This window comes from Xiphias gladius, chromosome 16 (genome assembly GCF_016859285.1).
Source record: "Xiphias gladius isolate SHS-SW01 ecotype Sanya breed wild chromosome 16, ASM1685928v1, whole genome shotgun sequence".
In the NCBI taxonomy this organism is placed as follows: domain Eukaryota; kingdom Metazoa; phylum Chordata; class Actinopteri; order Istiophoriformes; family Xiphiidae; genus Xiphias; species Xiphias gladius.
The window spans coordinates 16,661,924-16,683,048 of record NC_053415.1 but is presented as its reverse complement, the minus strand read 5'-3'; the positions used below and the strand labels follow the sequence as shown (position 1 = coordinate 16,683,048).

At 42.6% G+C, this 21,125-nt stretch overlaps 1 protein-coding gene across 1 annotated transcript in view; it reads right to left on the bottom strand.

Moving 5' to 3' along the window:
* Window positions 1–3,586: 3,586 nt before the first annotated feature.
* igsf3 (immunoglobulin superfamily, member 3) overlaps window positions 3,587–21,125 on the bottom strand; it is a 72,569-nt gene continuing 55,030 nt past the window's right edge. Inside the window, exons 8-10 of the mRNA XM_040148978.1 lie at window positions 10,099–10,509; window positions 7,794–8,240; window positions 3,587–7,100 (exon numbers count right to left, since the gene is read on the bottom strand). Coding sequence (XP_040004912.1) covers window positions 6,850–7,100; window positions 7,794–8,240; window positions 10,099–10,509 — 1,109 coding nt within the window. The 3' untranslated portion in view covers window positions 3,587–6,849. The remainder of the gene's footprint in view (window positions 7,101–7,793; window positions 8,241–10,098; window positions 10,510–21,125) is intronic.

Sequence of the window (21,125 nt, the reverse complement as noted above, 5' to 3'; positions counted from 1 at the left end):
GTTGACTATACAGAATATAGACTGCCAGGAAATTTTGTACATATATCCACAGCACCCAGAGAATGTTTCCTAAAGACTTAAGTGTAACCCCACTATGAGGTTCACATTTGTGACTATAAATTAAACTATTGGATTGAAATGGCAAGTTTTAATACCTGGGTACACAGTCAACATTTTACCGTACCTGCTAAACATCAGCATATTAACATTATCATTGGGAGCACTTTAGCTTGCTGGCGTTAGTTCTAGCAACACTTTGCCTAAGGAGAACCCTACAGAGCCGATAACATGGCTGTATGCTGGTCTTGTTTTAAAAGGCTTCAGGACTAGTATCTTCCCTCCATCCACTCTTGTTCACAGAAGCTACATGTTAAACTACCTCTTCTCCCAAAGACGGTTAAAAGTCCCAGATGTTTTGACCAAGCTTGAGATTAGCTTTAGTAGGAAAGGTCAAGAAGAAATGGTGTTGGCTAAACTTTCCTGAGGAATGATAACTCATGCTAGGTCGATCCACCTATCAGCTATTAAATGTTTATTTAAGTTCTCAATAAAACAAATAAAAAAATGAATGCCTGGATCAGTTAATTAGCTCCTCATCTGAATCGCCAGGCTTTCGCAGGGCCCCAGAGACTAGAGAGACTAAATGCAGATGTCCCAGGGGAAGTTGCCTTAGTAGCAAACTTAGCATCAGTTTACTAAATCTTAGACAGAGCCAGTGGTAGTACACACACAATTTTAGCGTCTATGAATTATGGATGAGATGACAGTTTTCCAAAGTGTGTGTTTGTAAATTTGTGCATGTTTTTAATTCATAATAAATGGTGTGGGACCATCAGTGTTTTTCTTGTTTGGATGTCAGTTCGTATCGTGTGTTTTGAGCTGCTTGTGAATCGTGATTTGCCTTGAGTTTCCATGATAATTATCAACAAACTCTGACATTTTTTCCAGTAAACAGCTTTAACTAACAGGCCCTTAATACAATTATTGATTTTTTTTAATCACAGCATAATTTACACAGATCACACTGTCCTAGAGATTACTGACTGCTGTTGGTTCATCAATAGCAAATTATAATGCGATTTTTTGTAGTCAAGGTGGTACATCTGTTCTCCTTCTGCTTTTATTGCTCACTTACATTGCCCCTGTACTTTAAATATCGAGAGGAAAACCAGCGCACTACTTTGAAATGTTACAGTTCATGTATTAACAGGATTTTTCCGTTCTTACTGACTCACACTTACGTCGCCGAGTCGTACCACACAAAAGTGAGTGAACCAAGCTGTGTACAGGCCTCAGCAGAGTTAATTTTGTAGATCTGCCTCCGTTACACCTTCAACCTCTGCTGAGCATTGTGTGGTTAATACATCTTGTTTTTTGTACACAAGCAAATATTCCCTGGCTTTTTTTCTCTGTCCTTGGCACGATACATCCAAGCTCACCACAGTGAAAGTGGGAGAAGACATGTCCTGTCTTTGTATTCACTTCGGTGCTACCTCCCTCACTGGTAATAAATCATAATCTATTTGCATGACTGCTGTCCTGCTGCTCTGGATCGTTAAGTACTGTTTGCCCTCTGGTGTCTGCATCCTCAGCCAGGACTATTGGATTTGTGAGTGATGCTTATTTTTATGCAAAACAGATCTTTCCTCATAGGGCGTGCACTTGACAAAATGGAGACAGAACAAAAATCAGGGAAAAAGTGGAACAGGGAGATAGTGCTCAAAGGGGGAGGATTTGGTGCTTCGGCATCCTGTGAAGTTGTGACGGCGCTGGCTGGCAATAACATCAGCAGTATCAGGGTGCCTGCTATCAGTTCTAGCAGCATAAAATAGATCTTTGAGTGTGGGGGCCCTTTCATTCAAGATAGATTGCTTTGTCAAGAGTTGACCAAAAGCTCTTGCAGGGGAACCTGCACGCATCACAGAATCCAAAAAAACATTCCAGTGACTCCACAAGCAAACACCAAACTATGATTTTTCTTGCAGTGAATACTGTTTTCCCTTAATGTCATCATGATTTATGGAATGGGTGGCAGCATTCATTCTTGGCTTCATTGGATGTGTGTGCATCAATATGAGTTAATATGAATTCATGGGAGAAGGAGTCAGAGAGAAGTTTATGAATGGCATTGACTGGTAGAAGACAGCAGTTTACAGCTTGGGAGGTATGTGTATATGCGAGAGGGAGAAGGGAAGGAAGAGTGAGCGAGTCCATCTGCATTGGTTATGAGTTATGAATGGTGAAATGTGATTTGCAGAGGCTGTCAAAAAGTGCCTGGTTAACTTGCAGGAGGCCCCCGAAGCATCATTTATCCTCTGACTTGCTGACCCAATCCTTCTCTCTCCTTCACTCAAAAAGACACAAATACACACCGAAACTAAACTGAACATGCAGAGTAAATAAACCCTCACATTGTCGAGGTGCTCAGAGGTTAAAATCCCACGCCGACTCAACAAGACCCTCCTGCCTGCAGGGCATTAACCTTGAGTTTACGGATAAAGCAGAATTAGATGGCTGGGAAAGGTGTTGATAGTATTTTAGTACATCATGGTTGTTGTGAGAAAACTGGATCAATATGTTGTTTTAAATACTGCAAAGTGCATATGGTTGAAAAGAAAAAAGGAAGATGCACTGAATGTATTTTATTGCAATAAACTGACAATAGCAAAGTGCCTTTTTAACGGTCACGATGGCAACTATTAGATAGAATAACAAAAGAAAAGAAAATAAACAAACCATGGTCATATAAAAATACATCACTGAAAATAAAACATCACTGGCTGAACTGAAAACATCACCACAAACTATTTTACACCTAAATCTGGAGCCAGCACACAGCCGATACATGCAGCCCTCAAAATGCAGCTACAACACTGTCAAAACGTCTGAAGGAATCTTGGTAGGCAGCAATGGATGATACTAATATTATAACTACAAAACAAAAAAAAATACATTTCCGAGTTCGTGTACAGCTCCAATGATGGTGGCAGCACTGTGACATCACACACCACAACCATGCCCTACACTTCCTGGCTCAAGTGTAGAAAGATTAAATGAGCTGAATTTTGAATGAATTAGGTCTTGTATTATGTGATTTACACAGTAAAGCTGAAGCAGCTGTTCTGTGGTACCATTTACTCAACCCACAACTCAAGGACTGTTCAAGATGTTTAAAAAGCAATTCCTCACCCAACAAACAAGCTCCTGTATTTTTATTTTTATTTTTTTTGCTTACGAAAAACTGCAGTCAGCATCATACTAGCATTTACTGCCTATGCAAGTCAATAAGATATGCAACCATTACTGTCAAATCTTATAAGACCTTTCCTACAGCTCCATCAATTATTCTTGGCGATACTGGGACCTGAAAATGCACATAATGGCTTTCCTGCTGTTTTGATGGATAGACACACACACACACACACACACACACACACACACATATATATATCCACACACACACACACACACACACACACACACACACACACATATATATATCCACACACACACACACACACACACACACATATATATATCCACACACACACACACACACACACACACACACACACACACACACACACACACACACACACACACACACACACACACACACACACACACACACACACACACCTTTGACTTGCACTAGCATCGCCTTCAATAACAAAGAGGATTCTTCCATCGTAAGGCTGTTTACGATGGAAAAGGAGAGGTAGTTCCAATGCTGAATATTGCAACTTAATGAGGTATCATTACGACAAACAAGGTCTTTGTTAGCCAAACAGCATGTGAGAGAAAAACTAGATTTACAGTATTTACACAGAAAATCAGGAGGACAATTAGATCACACGATGTAAAAAAGAAACTTGACTATTTACAAATGTACTTTCCCATGAACAATCACAACATTGTACATATTCCTATCATTGTGCATTTTTCAGAAATGTGATTATATACTGTATGTACTGTATATATATATATGCCCTGGAAAGACTATTAGTCACTTTTACGAATATAGTGGATAATGATTTAGGGTCATGTGTTCTCTTAATTGTACTAGGACTTGTCATATCTTTTTTTTCCCTCACATGGTTGTGAGTAAGACTTGTAGTTGAAATGTTGCCTCATCAACTCCTTGGGAGCTTGCAATATTCAGTGTGTGGACTACTCGTCTTTTCTCATTGTATACTGCTCTTGTCTGGCACCTTGTAACTGACCGACCTTGCACAGTAACCAAATTCTTTGCTAAATATTATCAATTCACATCAAGATCTCTTTATGAAAACACTTGTAAACACTTGGTTAATGAGTAGAAAGGCAGCTCAAAGAAAAGGGCCATCAAGGACCTTTTCTTTGAAGGCATTGATCAATTTAGTTGTAGCTGAATTTGCTGCACATGCATCACATTTCTAAACTCCCCTGAATACATAGCACCAGCTCTTCTCCACCTAAAATTGTGCAGTCAACTTGAAATGGACTGGTTAACTTGAAAAACAGTGAAGGAAGTTGAAACTCAGAACTCGGTGGCTTGTGTCAGTCTCGGCTATGTACCTTTTGGCTTTTTATGACATAAATCCGTTTAATATAGTGCTGCATAAAAGCAAAGCATTAAAAGGACAAGTATGAGCAATAATATCAAACACAATCTCCACAACACCCATTCTTGAAATAGATTACTTCACAGGTTCAAAGGGTATCATTGGCAGTCAAATATTGTAAATGAAGAAGGGCTGGGCTTTGTGTTGACTCTTGGCTCAGGAAGTCGGGGGGGGGGGTTTGGGCACTGCTCTGTCACACAAACACAACGCTCAGAAAGTTCAAAGTTTACAAAACATCAAAATTTCCTCCTGCAATATTGTCATGCAATATACATGTTGACACGATTGAGACAACAATGTCAAGTTTTTCAAGAGTTTTCATGTCCGGTCTGGCAGTGAAAGGGTTAGGCCCAGGTCGGGTACAGGATTTCTCACCTCTCCTGGCAGTCGCATTCCAGGGAAGGTGACACAGATTTTCAACCCTTCTGCCTTGCGTCAGGGGAGCTGAGGAGATACGCCTTCAGCTAGAATCCATGATTAGAAGACGCTTGAACAGTTCAGTTTCAGCCGTCTTTGATCAAACATCCTACCTAGGTGTTACATCACATTTCACTAAATAAACGCGACTCAAGCAAAAAGCATTAAGTGAATCAATTTTTGTGACTTGTCTGTTCAACTACTGTACATGTAGAGCCACAGTAAATTCCATTATAGATATAGGTATACAGTGTTTTGACACTGACCAAACGTGACAATCTGGTATGAAATGCTACAGACTGCAATACGCAGGACAAATCTAGCATTTCTACATCTACCACATTGCCAACACACAGGCTATTGACATAATCTGCTTGGTGCAGTTGCCTGGCAACACAAGCAGCACAGTTTTTAGAGAATTTCAAAGCAAAAAGAAAATCTTACAAAGCTATGCAAAGTAGTATAAAACAATAAATAGAAAAAATCTTTAAAATAAAGTCAAACATTTGCCCACACCCATCAATTTGTTTTCTTATAATGTGCAGATTACATTTTTAGAGTGTTTTACTACACATCACATTAGTAACCTTCAGCGTGGCTCTTAACGAATCAAGTCTTTTTTTAAACGAATGTGCATCTTTTGAGCTTCTGATATCTTTTAAAGACAGGGCGACAGAGTGGTTCTACTGGGCAACTTAAAGAAATGTGCAAGAATTTAATTTTAGTCAGTCACTCCCACTGTGCAATTTAAGGGAGGGACAATTCAACTGATTTAACATGAGTGTAAGAATTGACCTTTTGCCCACAAGGACCATAAAACCACAGCAGGAGGTAAGCAGACGTATTTACAATCTGCCTAAGAACCAATAAGCCCCCCCCCCTTAAAACATCGTATATTGGCTGCAGAGGACAGCGTGGAAATAAGGAGGACTTGGCACTGAAAAAAATCCCTTGTGTTAAAGTACGTATATCCTCAGCGGGAGAGAGCTGTTCATTTATTCTCCATCATTTCCGACCTCCCTCCCTCTCTTTCGCTTGCTGTCTCTTTTCGGAGAGGAGGAGGATAAGAAGAGAAGAGCAGAGCAGTCTCTCACTAAGGCCAGAGTGTCTGGCAGTGTTTAAGTGGCGCACCAGGACCTGGCTCTGTCTGCCAAGGCAAATTCATTGTGGAGGCAGGTGGGCCAACACACATACACACATCCTCACTTAGGACACAGACTTGTGTGTCCTTGCCTTTGTCTCTATGCAGGCTGGAAACCAAGTCATCAGCTACAGAGTCAGTGTGCGCAGAGCATCTCTATGGCAACCAACATAGTGGGCCAGGCTGTGGCTGCTCTTGGATCAGTGAAGACTTTTTTTGGCATCCGCTCAGTGCCGGAGTTGATTATAGAGTTCCTTCTCTTAAATGTTCTTCCCCGGATTGGCCAATGATCTCATGTGCGCAGTTTTTTTTCTTTTGAAAAATAGACAAATATTCAGAGTAATAAAAATCAAAATGCAGCTATGAGATTAAGTTTCACAGAAAACAAAACAATGAGAGAGGCTCATGATACTCTCTTGCCCTTCAATTTTCACTCACACAATTAATTGTGCTAAAATGGCACACTCATTGTAGTCCACACATCCACACACACCCAAACACACACAGTTGTTAACATAAAACAGGCAGCCACCAGGGTAGGAATTTTTAAACTGATCAACTGATTGACTAATTCAACACAGCAGTGAACGACAGTAAGGTTCTGAAGGTGGAGTCCAGATCTGCTCCCTGGCATTGTGTTGGTTGGATCCGCAGTGTGTGTGGGAGACAGGAGGGTAGGACCCTCGCTTAGTCAACAGAGCCGGGGTGCAGGCTCAGTGCTGGTGGGTCCAAACAGGTGGGAGAGTAACTGAGGTGAGGTTCCTTAATCCACAGGAGGGGGGCGCCGTTCTTGCCTTCCTGGCTCTTGCTGCTGTTGCGGCTCTTGTAGCGCACCAGCAGCACGGCGATGAGGAGGACGCCGAAGATGGGGAAGGGGTAAAAGAAGACGAAGTAGAAGAGGGAGTCGTTGGAGCACACCACTGACTGGAGGGTGGACACTGTTGAGAGAGAATAAACAAGTTTAAAGTTTTTCACAGATGCAAACACATTTTTGAAAAAGCCATCCTTGGTGTGGTCCTGAAGAAAATGGTCTCTGAAAAATGGATTATGATGGAATGAAATGGGCTGTTTGCTTGAATTCTAGTCTGGATTTTATGACTTTTAGCATGTCGAACGCACTTCTTACAGCTATAAATGATCTTCATTTAGTTTTTGACACTGGTGAAGGAATCTATTTGAAGTCTTTAGATCACAGCACTGCTTTTGACACATTAGTTGCTTTTCTTTAATGCTCAACAGTGGGTGGGCATCTCTGACTTTGCTTTTAACTGGGGTTGTTCTCATCTTCCAAATAAATGTTGTGACTGGGGGGGCCAGATCATCTAAGGCAGGGATGACATACAGAGAATCTGAGAGCTCCTTAATTGGACTATTAATATTCTCGGTAAATGTACTGTAACAAAGCTGATATATTAGGATTGGGCAATATGACAGAATATAGTGTGAGACAATACATTCCAAGGAGCAGGAGTAAAATTAAATGCTATCCTGCTATCTGAAGAACCTCTTTGGTCTTCAATTGCCAGTTTAATATAAAAAGACAGCCACTGAACCAAGTATTGCTTTGTCACAGTGTTAATTTTCATCTACATTCAGGGAAACTTAAAGGATTTAGATAATTAAGGAATTACCTTGTTGCAGCACACTAACGATAGTGTACCCAGAGTTATTGGTGGCCAGGCGGTACCATGCATTGCGGGGGTTGAGTAGCCATTCCTCTACGTGGCAGTAGTATCGACCTGCGTCTGTTGGCCGGGCTCCTTGAATGGTCAGGCTGTACTGGTCAGAGGCCATCCTCTCAAACTGCAGGCGGGAATTAGGCCCCGCCTCCTCTCTGGGGCTGCAGTTTCCATTTCCAAAAACGGCATCATGGCCGATGGAGAACACACACTCCCGCTCCCTTTCGTCCTCACCCGGCTGGTCCTCACTGCCCTCGTCTTCGGCGTGCTCCACATACCAGGACACTGAGAAGCGGGAGTCTCGGGACGACTGGGAAGGAATGCTACAGCCCAATCGGATTGAACCAGACTCTTCCACTGTCACATTTGACTCCATCTCCTCTACCTGCAGTCGAACCTCTGTAGAGGCCCAAGAAGATAAGGGAAAGAGAGAAAACGGTGGGCGCAGAAAAAGTGGATAAGTATTGAAATATAAAGTATTGTCTCAGAGCACAAGTCACAAAGTTCACTCAAAGTAGCATTAACGGCTGCTTTTCCATAATGTATTTGAACTAGAACTGAAACAATTAGACAAGTAATTAATAAGTGGATCAGAAATTAAATCATTTGATAACTGATAGTTAATTTGAGTCAAAGATCACAAACATTTTCTGGTTTTCTTTGTCTTATATAATAAGTAATATAAAAGTGTCAGCTTGGCCTGTGGTGGGGATTCTACACTGTTTTCTGACATTTCACAAACAGAATAATTATTCAAGAAAGTAATGAGCAGGTTCAGTGAAAATTCAAATAACTGTTAATTGCAGCCTTAATGAACTTTAAATAACACCACAAAAACAGCACATGGTCATGCTTATTCTTAGCAAGGTTAGGTCCTATCCCAAGGCTAGTATGTCTGTCTGTATAGGTATGTGACAGCCCTTCAGGGGTGGTACAATGACCCACTTCCACTGCAGTTAAAAAAAAAAAAAAAAAAATGGCAGTAAAGACCTGGACGGCTTGGGCTCCTCTTGCACACATTTTGGAACAGTCTTCTTGTTAAAGCAAAATGAGAAGCAGAAAGGACAGCAGGAGAGCAGGAAAAAAAGGGCCAGTGCTGGCACACATCTCCCCTAATCTTTCCTTTTGACAGGGAGATTTCTGGATGACTTCCTAGGTGAATACATTTTTTAGCACCTTAATGAATATCCATGATGTTTATACTGCATATTCTATTTATCTTTTGGACATGTTTACTTATCATTAAAAGTTAAAAAATCTATATGGTTATGAATAATATACTTTACCTTCCTGATTGCTTAGTAATAACCCAGGCCCCTTGTAAGCTTTCACAAACAACCACAACTTTTTAACTTTTGAATCTAAGTTGAAACTAATGCCCTATACAAAAAAGCCTAATATAAGGTGCACATACAGTATGTATGTTGCAGATCTCCGTGTTTGTATGTGTGCTGTAACTTCAGTAATTGTGGGAACAGTGTCAGCTTCATAAAATTAAGGCGTTTACCTTGCCTTACTAGCTTACGACCAGACATTTGGATCCTCACGTTCTAGCTGGACTGATGCCATACCAAGGATTTCACTCTGCAATTATAAACAGGACACCTGGCAGAAGAACACTGCTCTTGGAGATGTCAGAAAAAAGTCACCTTCAGCTGTTGTGTGGAACAGAGTCGTACAAAAATAAGGAACTGTCAAGGATGGATGAGTTGTTATTATTTATTTGCCTTTGAGGGCATGTAGTTTCATTGTACAGGAATTGAAGGAAGGTTGTGGTAAAAGAGCAATGACAAATTTAGTCAAGGAGAGAAGATAATATGGGGTGGAGTGTACTTGAGATAACTGCCGTAAGGTGGGATGTCGGTCTGGGTGGCAGGAGGTACATCATGGCTTAGAGTATTTTGGACGTTTTTGAGTACTGGACATGAGGATTAGGTTCTGCATCTGAGCCAGGCTTTGCCCTACAGCGTGGCATATGACAGCTGGCATGATTTCAGCCCATTTTTTTTGCCACCTGAGCTCTGCCCAGGGCAGGTGTAAGGTCATCAGAGCGAGACGGCCTTGAGGCCTTAGGCAATGTATGGTGTGGGAGCCAAATGTGAGGGGAAAACGATTTGGAAGAGGGATTGGCTTAACAATGTTCAACTGATCTAAAGCAGGACATTATGCGGGGCTAAAGTGGCAGCTGCTACTTCCTTGCAGTGGGAATAAATGAGCGTTTTGTTAGAGAGAGCAGTAGTTTTGACCGATTGCTCACCTGGCTGTCTGACCAGAACCTGCGTGAACCCTGAGGACTCCCGGGAGAGTCGATACCAGGCTCCATCTGGGTCGCTCAGCCACTCTTCCACCAGGCAGTAGTACGTCCCAGAATCACTGCTCTCTGCCCTGTTTAGCGTCAGCACATAGAAACGGGGGGACAGCCTCTCGGACTGCACACGACGTCGCAGTCTCTCCTCATCTGCGTACGCGCCATATTCAAAGGCCCCCGAGCGTTCAATTCTCAGCAGGAGCTCATCGGCTTCTGACCCTGTCGCGCGCCTCACATACCACAGCACAGCGTGCTGGGAGTCCTGGCTGGTCTGTGAGGTGATGGAGCAATTGATCCTGACACGACTGTCCTCTGGGTACACCTGAGACTGGTTGGTCTTTTGCACTCGTAGCTTACTCTCTGAAAAGAATTAAGGGAGGGGGGGTTTAGGAGGGAAAGAGAAAGAACAGACAGTCATTCCTTTGGGTGCAGGAAAATGTGAGCACTGGTGACAGGTACACAATGCAATTTCTGTTTCTATGACAGACGACCTGTAGCTGGATTTATTTCTGGTGGCAGCAGGGCAGGAAAAGATAGTGGTGCGTGGGTGGGTACAGCAGGTGACAAAGAGAAAGAAAGAAATATGAGGGAAAGGAGGTGGAAATGTCAGGCAAATCAAAGCTGAGGGGATGGGAGGTTTGTTGGTATCAAGGTAGAAATGTAAGATAAGATGCAGAACAGCAGAAGAGACAAGATTGAAGGAGAGGGAGTATGTTCTGAGGTAAGTTACAAGACAAGAGCAGGGCAGGGGGTCTGTCAGTCTGCCAGAAAAAGAAGGAAGGCGACAGAAGAAGGAATGCATTTATAAAGTCAAGCAAGGACGGGAAAGAAAGAAGATAGGAAAGGGAAGAGACGATAGAGAGATGTGACTGAGACGTCAGGAAGGAGCTGAGGCTGCCCTGAGTGCTTTGACAGGATTGGTTACAGTGACATCGGTTGTGGGATAGGATTAGCTGCAGGTACATCAGGTATGACCGAGACCAGAGCCCTGCTGACAAATGCTTGGGGGGAGGATTATTACAGCACATAGCATGTAGAAAACACACACCAACACAACAAAAAACACACACACACAAACAAACACACACACAAACACACTAACGCACCAACACACGCACAACCACAACCACACCCACACCCACACACACACACACACACACACACACACACACACACACACACACACAAAACACAGAGACAGAGAGAAAAAAAGAATTCACACCTTACAATTCTTAAGCAAAACACTGGAGTGCAATATAAATTATTCTTTGTTGTAATAAGACCTGCTGTAAATCAGGTACATTGATATTATATGACAAATTAGGACAACTGCTTCAAGCTACTTCAACAATCCTAATCACAGGGGTATTTACCTGCACTCAAACAAATACCATGCAGCTTGAATAAATGTCAAATAGTTCCAGGTACATATGTATTTCTAAATTGCATTTTCCAGCCTTTTTCACTGGAATTTGACAGATTCAACACAGACCATAGCTATCATCAGCTATAACCATCTTTAACCTCAACCACAACTATCTGATTGGTAGCACTTTCTAGTGTTGGCACACAGACAGTAATCCAAGAGTTTACTGATTGAACACAATTTGGGGAAACAAATTCCCTTAATTGATCTCAGCGGCAGACATGTAAGTAATATGTCATTTTTCCATCTCTTCCCATCATTCCCCACTATTTCTGGATCAGGGGACCCGATGTTGGCCATAATTGTCTAAATAACACACTTATCAGGTGATTTGTTAATACACATGACAATGAGTAACTACAGGGGAAACTTTTTTTTTATGTTAATATGTGCCAAAAAGCTCTCCAAATGCCGTTTTCATTGTAATTTATAGTACATAGATTTAGAGAGACAAACTTCCAATTTGAAAAAACAGAAGTTGAACTGTTTGACACATATTAAAATCAGTTATTAAGTCAGGTATTTTCATTTTTCACTAGAAATAGGGATTACGCTATAGACTGAAATGTATCCATAGCACAGAGTATCAGAAACTGTCAACTGAAAAAACAAAGGTTTCCTTGAAAAACATTTTTTTATTAGCATTCATATTGTTTTTTATCCTCACTGTAAGGTATAAAAAAATATATAAATGATGCTTTGGTATTGTAGCAGCACAAAAACAATAACCAACACTAATCAGGAATATTATTTTTTAATAATATGGTTTTGTTAAGCTGCAAAATACATGTGACAACTTTTTGAAAATGTATGTGTTTTCTGTTTACTGACATAAATCTGACCCTGTATGACATGCTCAATCTTCTATGTGTCTCTTGCATTTTTAAACAGCCCCCTGTATCTCCCGTTTCAGCCTTCTAGCTCAGGCTAAGCTCCATTATGACTGACTGACTGACTGATGGACTGCCTAGGGTCACAGCCATCTGCACAATTAACCTCACCCTTATCCACTGATTGCAGACCATGCTCACATGGTAGCTTTTTGTGATTCTGCACGATTAACATTATACATATTGTATGTGGCCTGCACGTTTGGTTGCATTCAAAAGATGCATGGCTACAAGGCATCGCCAGACCACCCTGTTGTGCAGCGGCATTTGAAGCTAGCATCTCAAATTAGTCATCATCATGCCTCGGTACCCACTAGAGACTTGGTAGGAAGCCTGACAATCTCCCCATCCGGAATTACTGCCGAGCCCTGCGGAATTCTGGCAATCATTTTTTTTGCAGGAGAATTACCTCCAAACCTCCTGAAGTGGAACCATGCAGGATTGGATTGGCACAGGACAAAGCCATTCTCTGCCATTCCCATTTGAAGTTTGAATCCGCAACTAGGAGAAAAACTGGGGGCCGAAAGCCTGTTGCCGTACATCAGTGCTTACAGAAATGCTTTTTCAAAGCTAGAATTGGCTAATTATCCAAGCCTTATTAGGTAGCATCATGAGCTATTACAAGTTATTATAACTAAGCACTCACTCAAGCAAAGAAGGAGAGACAAATAAAATGGAAGAGCAGTGAGCAGAAAAGCAGAAGAGAAACAAAGGGAAGAGAAATACTGTCTTTTTTTTGTCCCAGAACAACCTTAAAGTCTTCACTCCCTCCAGAATCCTCTTGCTGAGAAATGTCTCAGAGTCCAGCCTGTGACATCCTCTGACACATGTCCATTCCCACAGTGACATTTCTTCCTTCAGCTGCAGCCATCCTACAACAGTTAGATCAGTGCATCTGCTTACGCAAGTATTAGAAAACGGGCGAAATACTTTATATGATGTGTGCACAGTATGCAGTGTTTCTGTACATGTGGTATCGAAGAGGGCAGATTCATCGTGTTGTGGGAGTAGACTCGACATAAGGAGTCAGATTTATCATACATCGCCAACAAGGCCGCTCATCATGTATGTGCAGTCCCTTAACAGCAAGAGCCTTTCTGTGTTCTTGGGTGTCAGCAAGGCTGTCAATACCTATTTTTAGTTGTGGTCACATGTTCTTTGCTACTGTGTTTTTTTAATGAGCCTCAAGGGGTGCATCCACAAAGTAAGACAAATACGTAATTGGAAACACATGTTCTCACTGCTCTGCATTAGTTCATGTGCCAGTCAAAACTGGTCTCAGACAGAGTTAAAGTGCATGCCCTCATTTTATATTAAGCACCATCCTTAAACTCTTAATTTCTCCTATTGTTTGTTTTGATGAATTTATTTTCTTCTCTGGAAAAACTTTATAATCAGGCAGAAGACAAAACTCATAATATTTTTGGAGTTAACCTTAAGCATAAATGTTGATATTTTCTCAAAACTCTTCACCTGCCTCTGCGGTTTCCAAGGTAACCCTGTCTCCGTGAAAAACGTGGCATAGCTAAGATACCTTTAAGGACCCCTCTGATCTTATCTTCCAGTATCTTCCTTTTGTTAACACCAGGCCTGACTGAATAAAATGTAATTAAAAATGTCTGATTCTCTGCAAAATGTGTAAATAATATCTTATTGGGCAGAATGGAGATGTAATGATATGCGCTGTATCCAGACAGAGTGCATCTTACCCCACAACTATCTCAGCCCCACTGGAGGTACTTGTGTTTCAGCAGTTTGCTGGGCATGTACCGTCATTATGGTGCACACAGATACACACAAAACTGCACAATACAGTCACTAATTGGCTCATTGAACCCTTGTCTCACCCCTTTTCCATATGTGCCCAATTTGTCTGTTTAATAGCTACAAGAAACTGCAGAGCTGAGACAAAACTGTCTTTATTCTTTTTATTTATCAGTCGAGGTAAGTACACAGAGACTACAAACTGCTCAGTTTTGATAAGGAAGAAAGATAGCAAAGTGCACCCAAAACCCCAAGAGCTGCACTGCACAACTGTTGTTTATGAAGCAGAGCAGATGAAAACAAGTTTGAGTCCAGTAGGAGGAGAAGTGTACGGCTAAGGATGCTACTGTGGCATGCCAGCGCAGTCTAACCACAGTTTGTAACAAAATTTTATGATAACTTCAAAGGAGCTAGGAAAGTGCCTGGCCAAGTGTTCAGAGGAGGAGAATATAGCCCGATATTGTAAATGAGAGAACATCATCCTTTAGTCTTTGGCTATGGAGGAAATTCCATTCATTTTCCATTTCCGTCTTATGCCGCTGCTCCAGGTGAAATCTTTTTATACAAGACAGGATCTAAATGTTAAGGTTGAAATGTCTGCTTCTCCCTCTCATTTCCCTTTCATCACAGTTGTTGCTTTGACCACTCATCACCTCTTTCCTCCCTTCTGTGTCTCTATGATCTATGTCCCTCCTGATCAAATTCTGTCTAACCACCTAACACTAATATGAATATTCAGCAGCCTATCCTGTGGGTTAATGAATATTAATGAGGCATAACTGAAATGCAAACACCAGAGGTGCTGGTGGGATCTCTGCCTAACATTGTTGCTCTTTTTAGATATTGTCTAATATTCACTTAATGACCACTGAGCCGACAACCTAGCCACTGGGCCACAGATGTGATGCTTCCACTTAGCTGAAGGAAGGCAGAGTGGACAACAGACAGGGAGAAAGAGACATAAAAAGAAAAGAGGATTGAATAAAATGGAAAATGTGGACACAGAGAGAGGGATGAGATTTTTTAAAGAAGACGGGATGAGAGAAAAATTGGAGAGTTAAGGGATATATCACCAAACTGAACAGATATTCACAAGCACCTAACAACAGAGAGCAGAGGAAAGCAAGTGAGTGTGCAGAGGGAGGGGGAGAGAGACTGGAGAAGATGAGAGAGATGTAAAAGACAGAAAGTGAGAACATGCTCCTAGGGGGATTTTGAAAAGCAGCAGGCAGTCTCTCCAGCTCCAGAGGACTTACAGTAATGGCTGCCTGCTCCGCCTTTAGCATTAGCATTAGCACAGCCCTGGGGTAATCCACGGCCAGAACCACGAGCATGTCAGGACTGAGGGCTTTAGACACGCCCTGATCCCCTGCAGAACAGCTCACTTTGGCTTTGTGCTCCTTGCCAGCCTCTGCAACACTACACAGTCATACACATAAACACACAACATGCTGCACACCCCCTGGCCCGTCTGGACCTCTGCCCCAGGGGGCACAGATCAGAGCAAGCTGCTAGTTTGAAGCAATGAGGGATGGGGTTTTTCCTGACAGAAAAGTGGCTCATCTGCCAAACTGGGATCCTAATTTCTATGCTAATGACCGCAATGTATCTGTGATCCCATTGTGTCAGAGGGATATTACCACTCCTCATCCCTCCCCTTTCCAGCTCCCCCTCTACAATATCATTAGGACCGGGCTAATTATGGGGATCTGTGCACGTTAAAAGCAGCCTTGAACACACTCAGACAGAGCCCAACACGCACACACACAACCTCCACCCATATAATTTCTATTCTCCACCAATGGTACGAACACAGTGATGCAGTGACGATACTTTCCCTCTTCCTTCCTGCCTGTCTGGAAGAGTGATTGCTGGTCGCGGGCTGGCCCGACGGGAAACCGGATGCTCAAGAGGGGGGTAAGACAGGGGGTCAGGGCAGGGGAACTCAGGGAGATTAATAGCCCAAAAGAGGCTGGCACAGATAGGAGAGCATAAAGACATATCATTTTAAGCCTTGTGCCTGTCTGGATGTCTGTGTGTGTTTGAATGGTCTCCCAACAAGCATAAAACACATTATGCTCATTAAACCACAGAGACCAGTTGTTATTCAGTTAGTTCAGGTTAGAGAATAGCAAGTGTGTGTACTGTATGTGTGTCTATTCAGGAGGCGGCACTGCTGAGCTTCCCCTGATCTACTCCTTCTATTAGCCACTGATTTACATGGGGAGCAACAGCACTATAGCTAGCTCTGAGTTACGACTTCAATTACATCAGCAGCAGGGCACACAAACGCACACACTCCACCAATGGTACGAACACAGTGATGCAGTGACGATATTTCCTCTTCCTTCCTGCCTGTCTGGAAGAGTGATTGCTGGTCGCGGGCTGGCCTGACGGGAAACCGGATGCTCAAGAGGGGGTAAGACAGGGTCAGGGCAGGGAACTCAGGAGATTAATAGCCCAAAAGAGGCTGGCACAGATAGGAGAGCATAAAGACATATCATTTTAAGCCTTGTGCCTGTCTGGATGTCTGTGTGTGTTTGAATGGTCTCCCAACAAGCATAAAACACATTATGCTCATTAAACCACAGAGACCAGTTGTTATTCAGTTAGTTCAGGTTAGAGAATAGCAAGTGTGTGTACTGTATGTGTGTCTATTCAGGAGGCGGCACTGCTGAGCTTCCCCTGATCTACTCCTTCTATTAGCCACTGATTTACATGGGGAGCAACAGCACTATAGCTAGCTCTGAGTTACGACTTCAATTACATCAGCAGCAGGGCACACAAACGCACACACACGCACACTCGCGCGCACGCGCGCACACACACAAAAGGTGCTTAAGAGAGATGGAGGGACACAACACAGAGAATCTCATTGTGTCTGCAGATTGGGCTGAACAAGGAAATGAGGCCTAGATTGGATTGGATTTGACAGAAAAATGTGCCTGTGTTCTTGCATGAGAGAGAGTGGGTTTGAGGGTTCGCTCCCGTGAGGAAGACAACATGTAGGGAAGGAGCCTGACCTTGAATGTCTGAAACAGAAGTGATTAATCAAAAACCTTTTATGAAATTATTTTCTGTTTCAGTGCACCCCTCAAAGGCTCTTCATTTATCATCCATTATGACCCTGTGTGTTAATGTGTGTGTGTGCAACAGACAGACAGACAAGTGCACTCCGATTATTTGTACATGCAACATATAAACTGTACGTAGGAGAGGCTGGTGATGCGTTGCAGACATGCAAGCAACCCCATGCACAGAGTTCTGCCTCAAGTGAGCTTGTGGGCAAACCTTAACTATGTCCACTGCAGCTGAACAGGGCACACCACAGATTTAGAAGCTTGTCACCAGCAATAAGTCTGTGACAAAGCAGCTATTGTGTGCACATAAACAGAGTTGCCATATCCTTATTATTCATGAAATACTGACAATTGCAAAAAAGCTATTTGAAGAAAAATGTAAACATAACGGAGAGAATTATGAGGATGAGGAGGGAAGGGGGGAATTATAAAATATTGAAAAATCACAAGAGTGAGAAAGAAGCTAGGGGCATTCGTGGTAGGAAACATGCAGTTAAGTGGGAGTGAAGGGGAAAGAAGACATTAAAAGAGACTTATGGGGAGAGTGCAAACAAAATGTTGAAAGACAGAGATAAAGCGGCAGGGCGACATGCCAGGCCTTAATGAAGATAGACAGCTCCCCATCCATACCCCGATTAGAAGGAATCTCCAATCACCGCAGTGATGCCAACACTATCAATAACAGCTAGGTGGCGAGTACTTCATTGGCATGAAACGAGAGCAAATGCAGCATCTGCAATGCCAGCCCATATTAAATGGGAAGATACCCTCAAGTACAATCTCAAGAGATAGAGAGAGATAGAAAGAGATAGAGATAGAAGACGAGGCAGGACATGATAAAGTAGGAGAAAGTGGGAGGCATATATTCTGTAACTCAAAGTGCAACCACAAGAGAGCAAAACAAGAGAAGAGGATAAGAATAAGCAAAACAAAACAAAAAAAGGCATCCATTCCTGCGTCGTGATGTTTGATCATGTGAGTGCAAGGTAGCCAGGCAAGCGTAGGTGTGTGAGGAGAAATGATGAAAAACTCTAAGTGGGACACCCCCCCCCCCCATCATCACCATCATCATTCTAGCTCAGCCAATAACCAGACGGTCTTAATATACTGCTCCTCATGCCAGACACACACGCACAAACGTGCACATGCACACACTGAAATGATGAGAAAAAATGTATTGAACTCCCAAAACCATCATCAATCTAAACTCCGGTTCCATTAGGGAAGATTCAGCATAATTAGTTTTGCGTGTTTTCAGTGTGTGTCTATGTGTGTGTGTGTGTGTGTGTGTGTGTGTGTGTGTGTGTGTGTGTGTGTGTGTGTGTGTGTGTGTGTGTCGGAGAGATGAAGAGTGTGTTTTTGTGTGTTTGCGTGTGTGTAGTTTGAGTTATGACTAGATGATATTAGATTGTGTTGTAGAAACTGAGGCTTCCTTGGCGATCTGCCATGCTGAACATGTGTTTGCCATTATTACGTTTCAGAATCAGACAAAGAGAAAACTCAAATCAGGTGTCATCTAATATTACTGCCACTGTATGTGGATACCTTGTATTTATGTTATTTTTGTGTGTTTGTAGAGATCCTCTACTGTGAGGGATAATATTGAATCATGTTCTACCAAAAGATAATAACACTTTTGCTCTGGGAGGTAACCCCCGCCCCCTCCCTGTGTATCCATGTACTGCAGGCTTGTGTGTAAATATGAGCATGATGTTTTTGTGCTCCTGTGTATGGGTCTCTGCACGAAGCCTATAGTGGACAGTTCAAGCCCAACTACTGCGCAGGGTTGCCGTTAAAATGAACATTAAAATACTGTATGTGTGTGTGAGTGTGTGTGAGTGTGTGTATGTGTGTGTGCAGATATAGCGGTGAACTCTTCTCATATGACCCAGGGGATTTGGACACATGCAGAGTGCTGCTAATGCAATCTGGAACAGGAAGTAGGTCTGGGCTGGGCTACAGGCACCTCACTCATTTGACGAAACATCACGTTGACCGGCTGACTGCTTCTGTTCTGTCCAGCTTTTATCTACATCCAACTTTTCTCTTATGCTGATATAAGATGCGTGGAAGTTGGATCAAGAGCGCTATTTCTGATGCTGGCTTCCACTTTCCACTTTTGAAGTTCTACAATAATTTAATGAGGAGTGTCATTTCGCATTTGCAGACCTTCTCATGTTAGGCACACACACGCGTCTTTCTTCTGAATACAAGATGGTGGTGTAATGGACCATCAGAAAGCGGAGAGAAACAGTTTGGCTGTTGTGTCGCTGGGTATCAGGGGTGAGGTAGGCTTCTGCATATTATGCATAGTAATCATATGAAAGCTCTCAGAGGCACATCACAAGAAACACAGCTGCAGGGGCATTCATGCAAGAAGTTAGACATGCCCACACGTATGTTATGTGCACACATCATGCTGGTGATGCAGTCTTATGCATACTGAGCAGGTACCTCTAGAAGCATGATTTAAAGTCTCTCAATCATGTATCTGGTCAGATGCTGAGTTTGCTCACACCTCATTAAACACACTCCCCTTTATCCCACTTCTTTGAGAGAGGAACTGAAAATGCCAGCCACTAATTTAGCCAGGAGTGGTTAACATTTAGGAAAACAGAGGGGGGAAAGCAGATGGGGAGGAGAGGCATGATGCAGAGAGAGACGTCCTATATTCTGACAAATGAATCATCAGTTTAAATGAAGGTCTGACAGAAAAAAAACAAAAAACAACAAAAAAAAACAAACAAACAAAAAAAAACAAACACAGGAGGCCAAGAAGATGAACATGGCATGACAAGGGCTGAACTGAGCCTCAGCAGGCAGGGAGATAAAGGAATAACTCACTCACCCTCCCTTGTGAAATAATACCCTTACACACAGAATGATTGCACTGTTACGGTTACTGATTGGCTTTCAGTCTGAAACTGATCACATCGTCACGATTACTGATGGCATTACCAAGGTAACTGATCACTTTGTCACGGAGATGCTGCTAGAGACGAGAGTGGGAGGAGGACCCAGGATTTGTTCCCATTCAAAATGTCTCTTAGTTTGGGGGGGCTATGTGTGTCTTCAGTTTTTTGTGGCTAAATAAAGTAAACTGCACATGCGGGGAAGGTAAATGAGCATTCAGGATGATAAGTCGATTTTGAAATAACTTCTGAAGGGCCTGGGGACACTCTGTGTTCTGCATGAATGGTTAGGGTCAGATCACAGTCAGTCAAGCAAGTAAAGCACTGTCTCTGCACTGTGGTGCTTCTGCGTGTGTGTGTGTGTGTGTGTTTACATCAGTTTACATTTTTGTGTGTATCAATGACAGCGGGGAAAGAGAGACGGTCAATACTATACTATAGGTGTGACCACATTTCCCTGGCTTACTTTGAAAGTGTTATTGACGACCACTGTCTGCTCAATACAGCATCTTCCTTTTCCTCACCTGAACATGGAAGGGGCTTGCAGGCAGGCAAAAACACAAGTCTGCACCTATATTTACATTACAAACAAACACTTGGTATGTCAGAAGATGCTGAATGATTGCTGATCTTATTAACAAGTTTAAAACCTACTTCTCATCACACCCACACACCTTGCTCTAATGGGATCCAACAAATCTGGACCCCACTGTTACTTCCAGTACCACAGTGCTTTGCTGGACAGCTTTGAAAGCCACACTACAACGGTGGGTTTTTTTTTTATCAGCAGGATGAGTACTTGCCTCAGGCACCTTCACCTGAATAAATGAAGTATCATACTGTTGAGGCACACCACACTGGGATAAACTGGGCCAGTGTGTGTTCATGTGACTGTGTGTGGTTT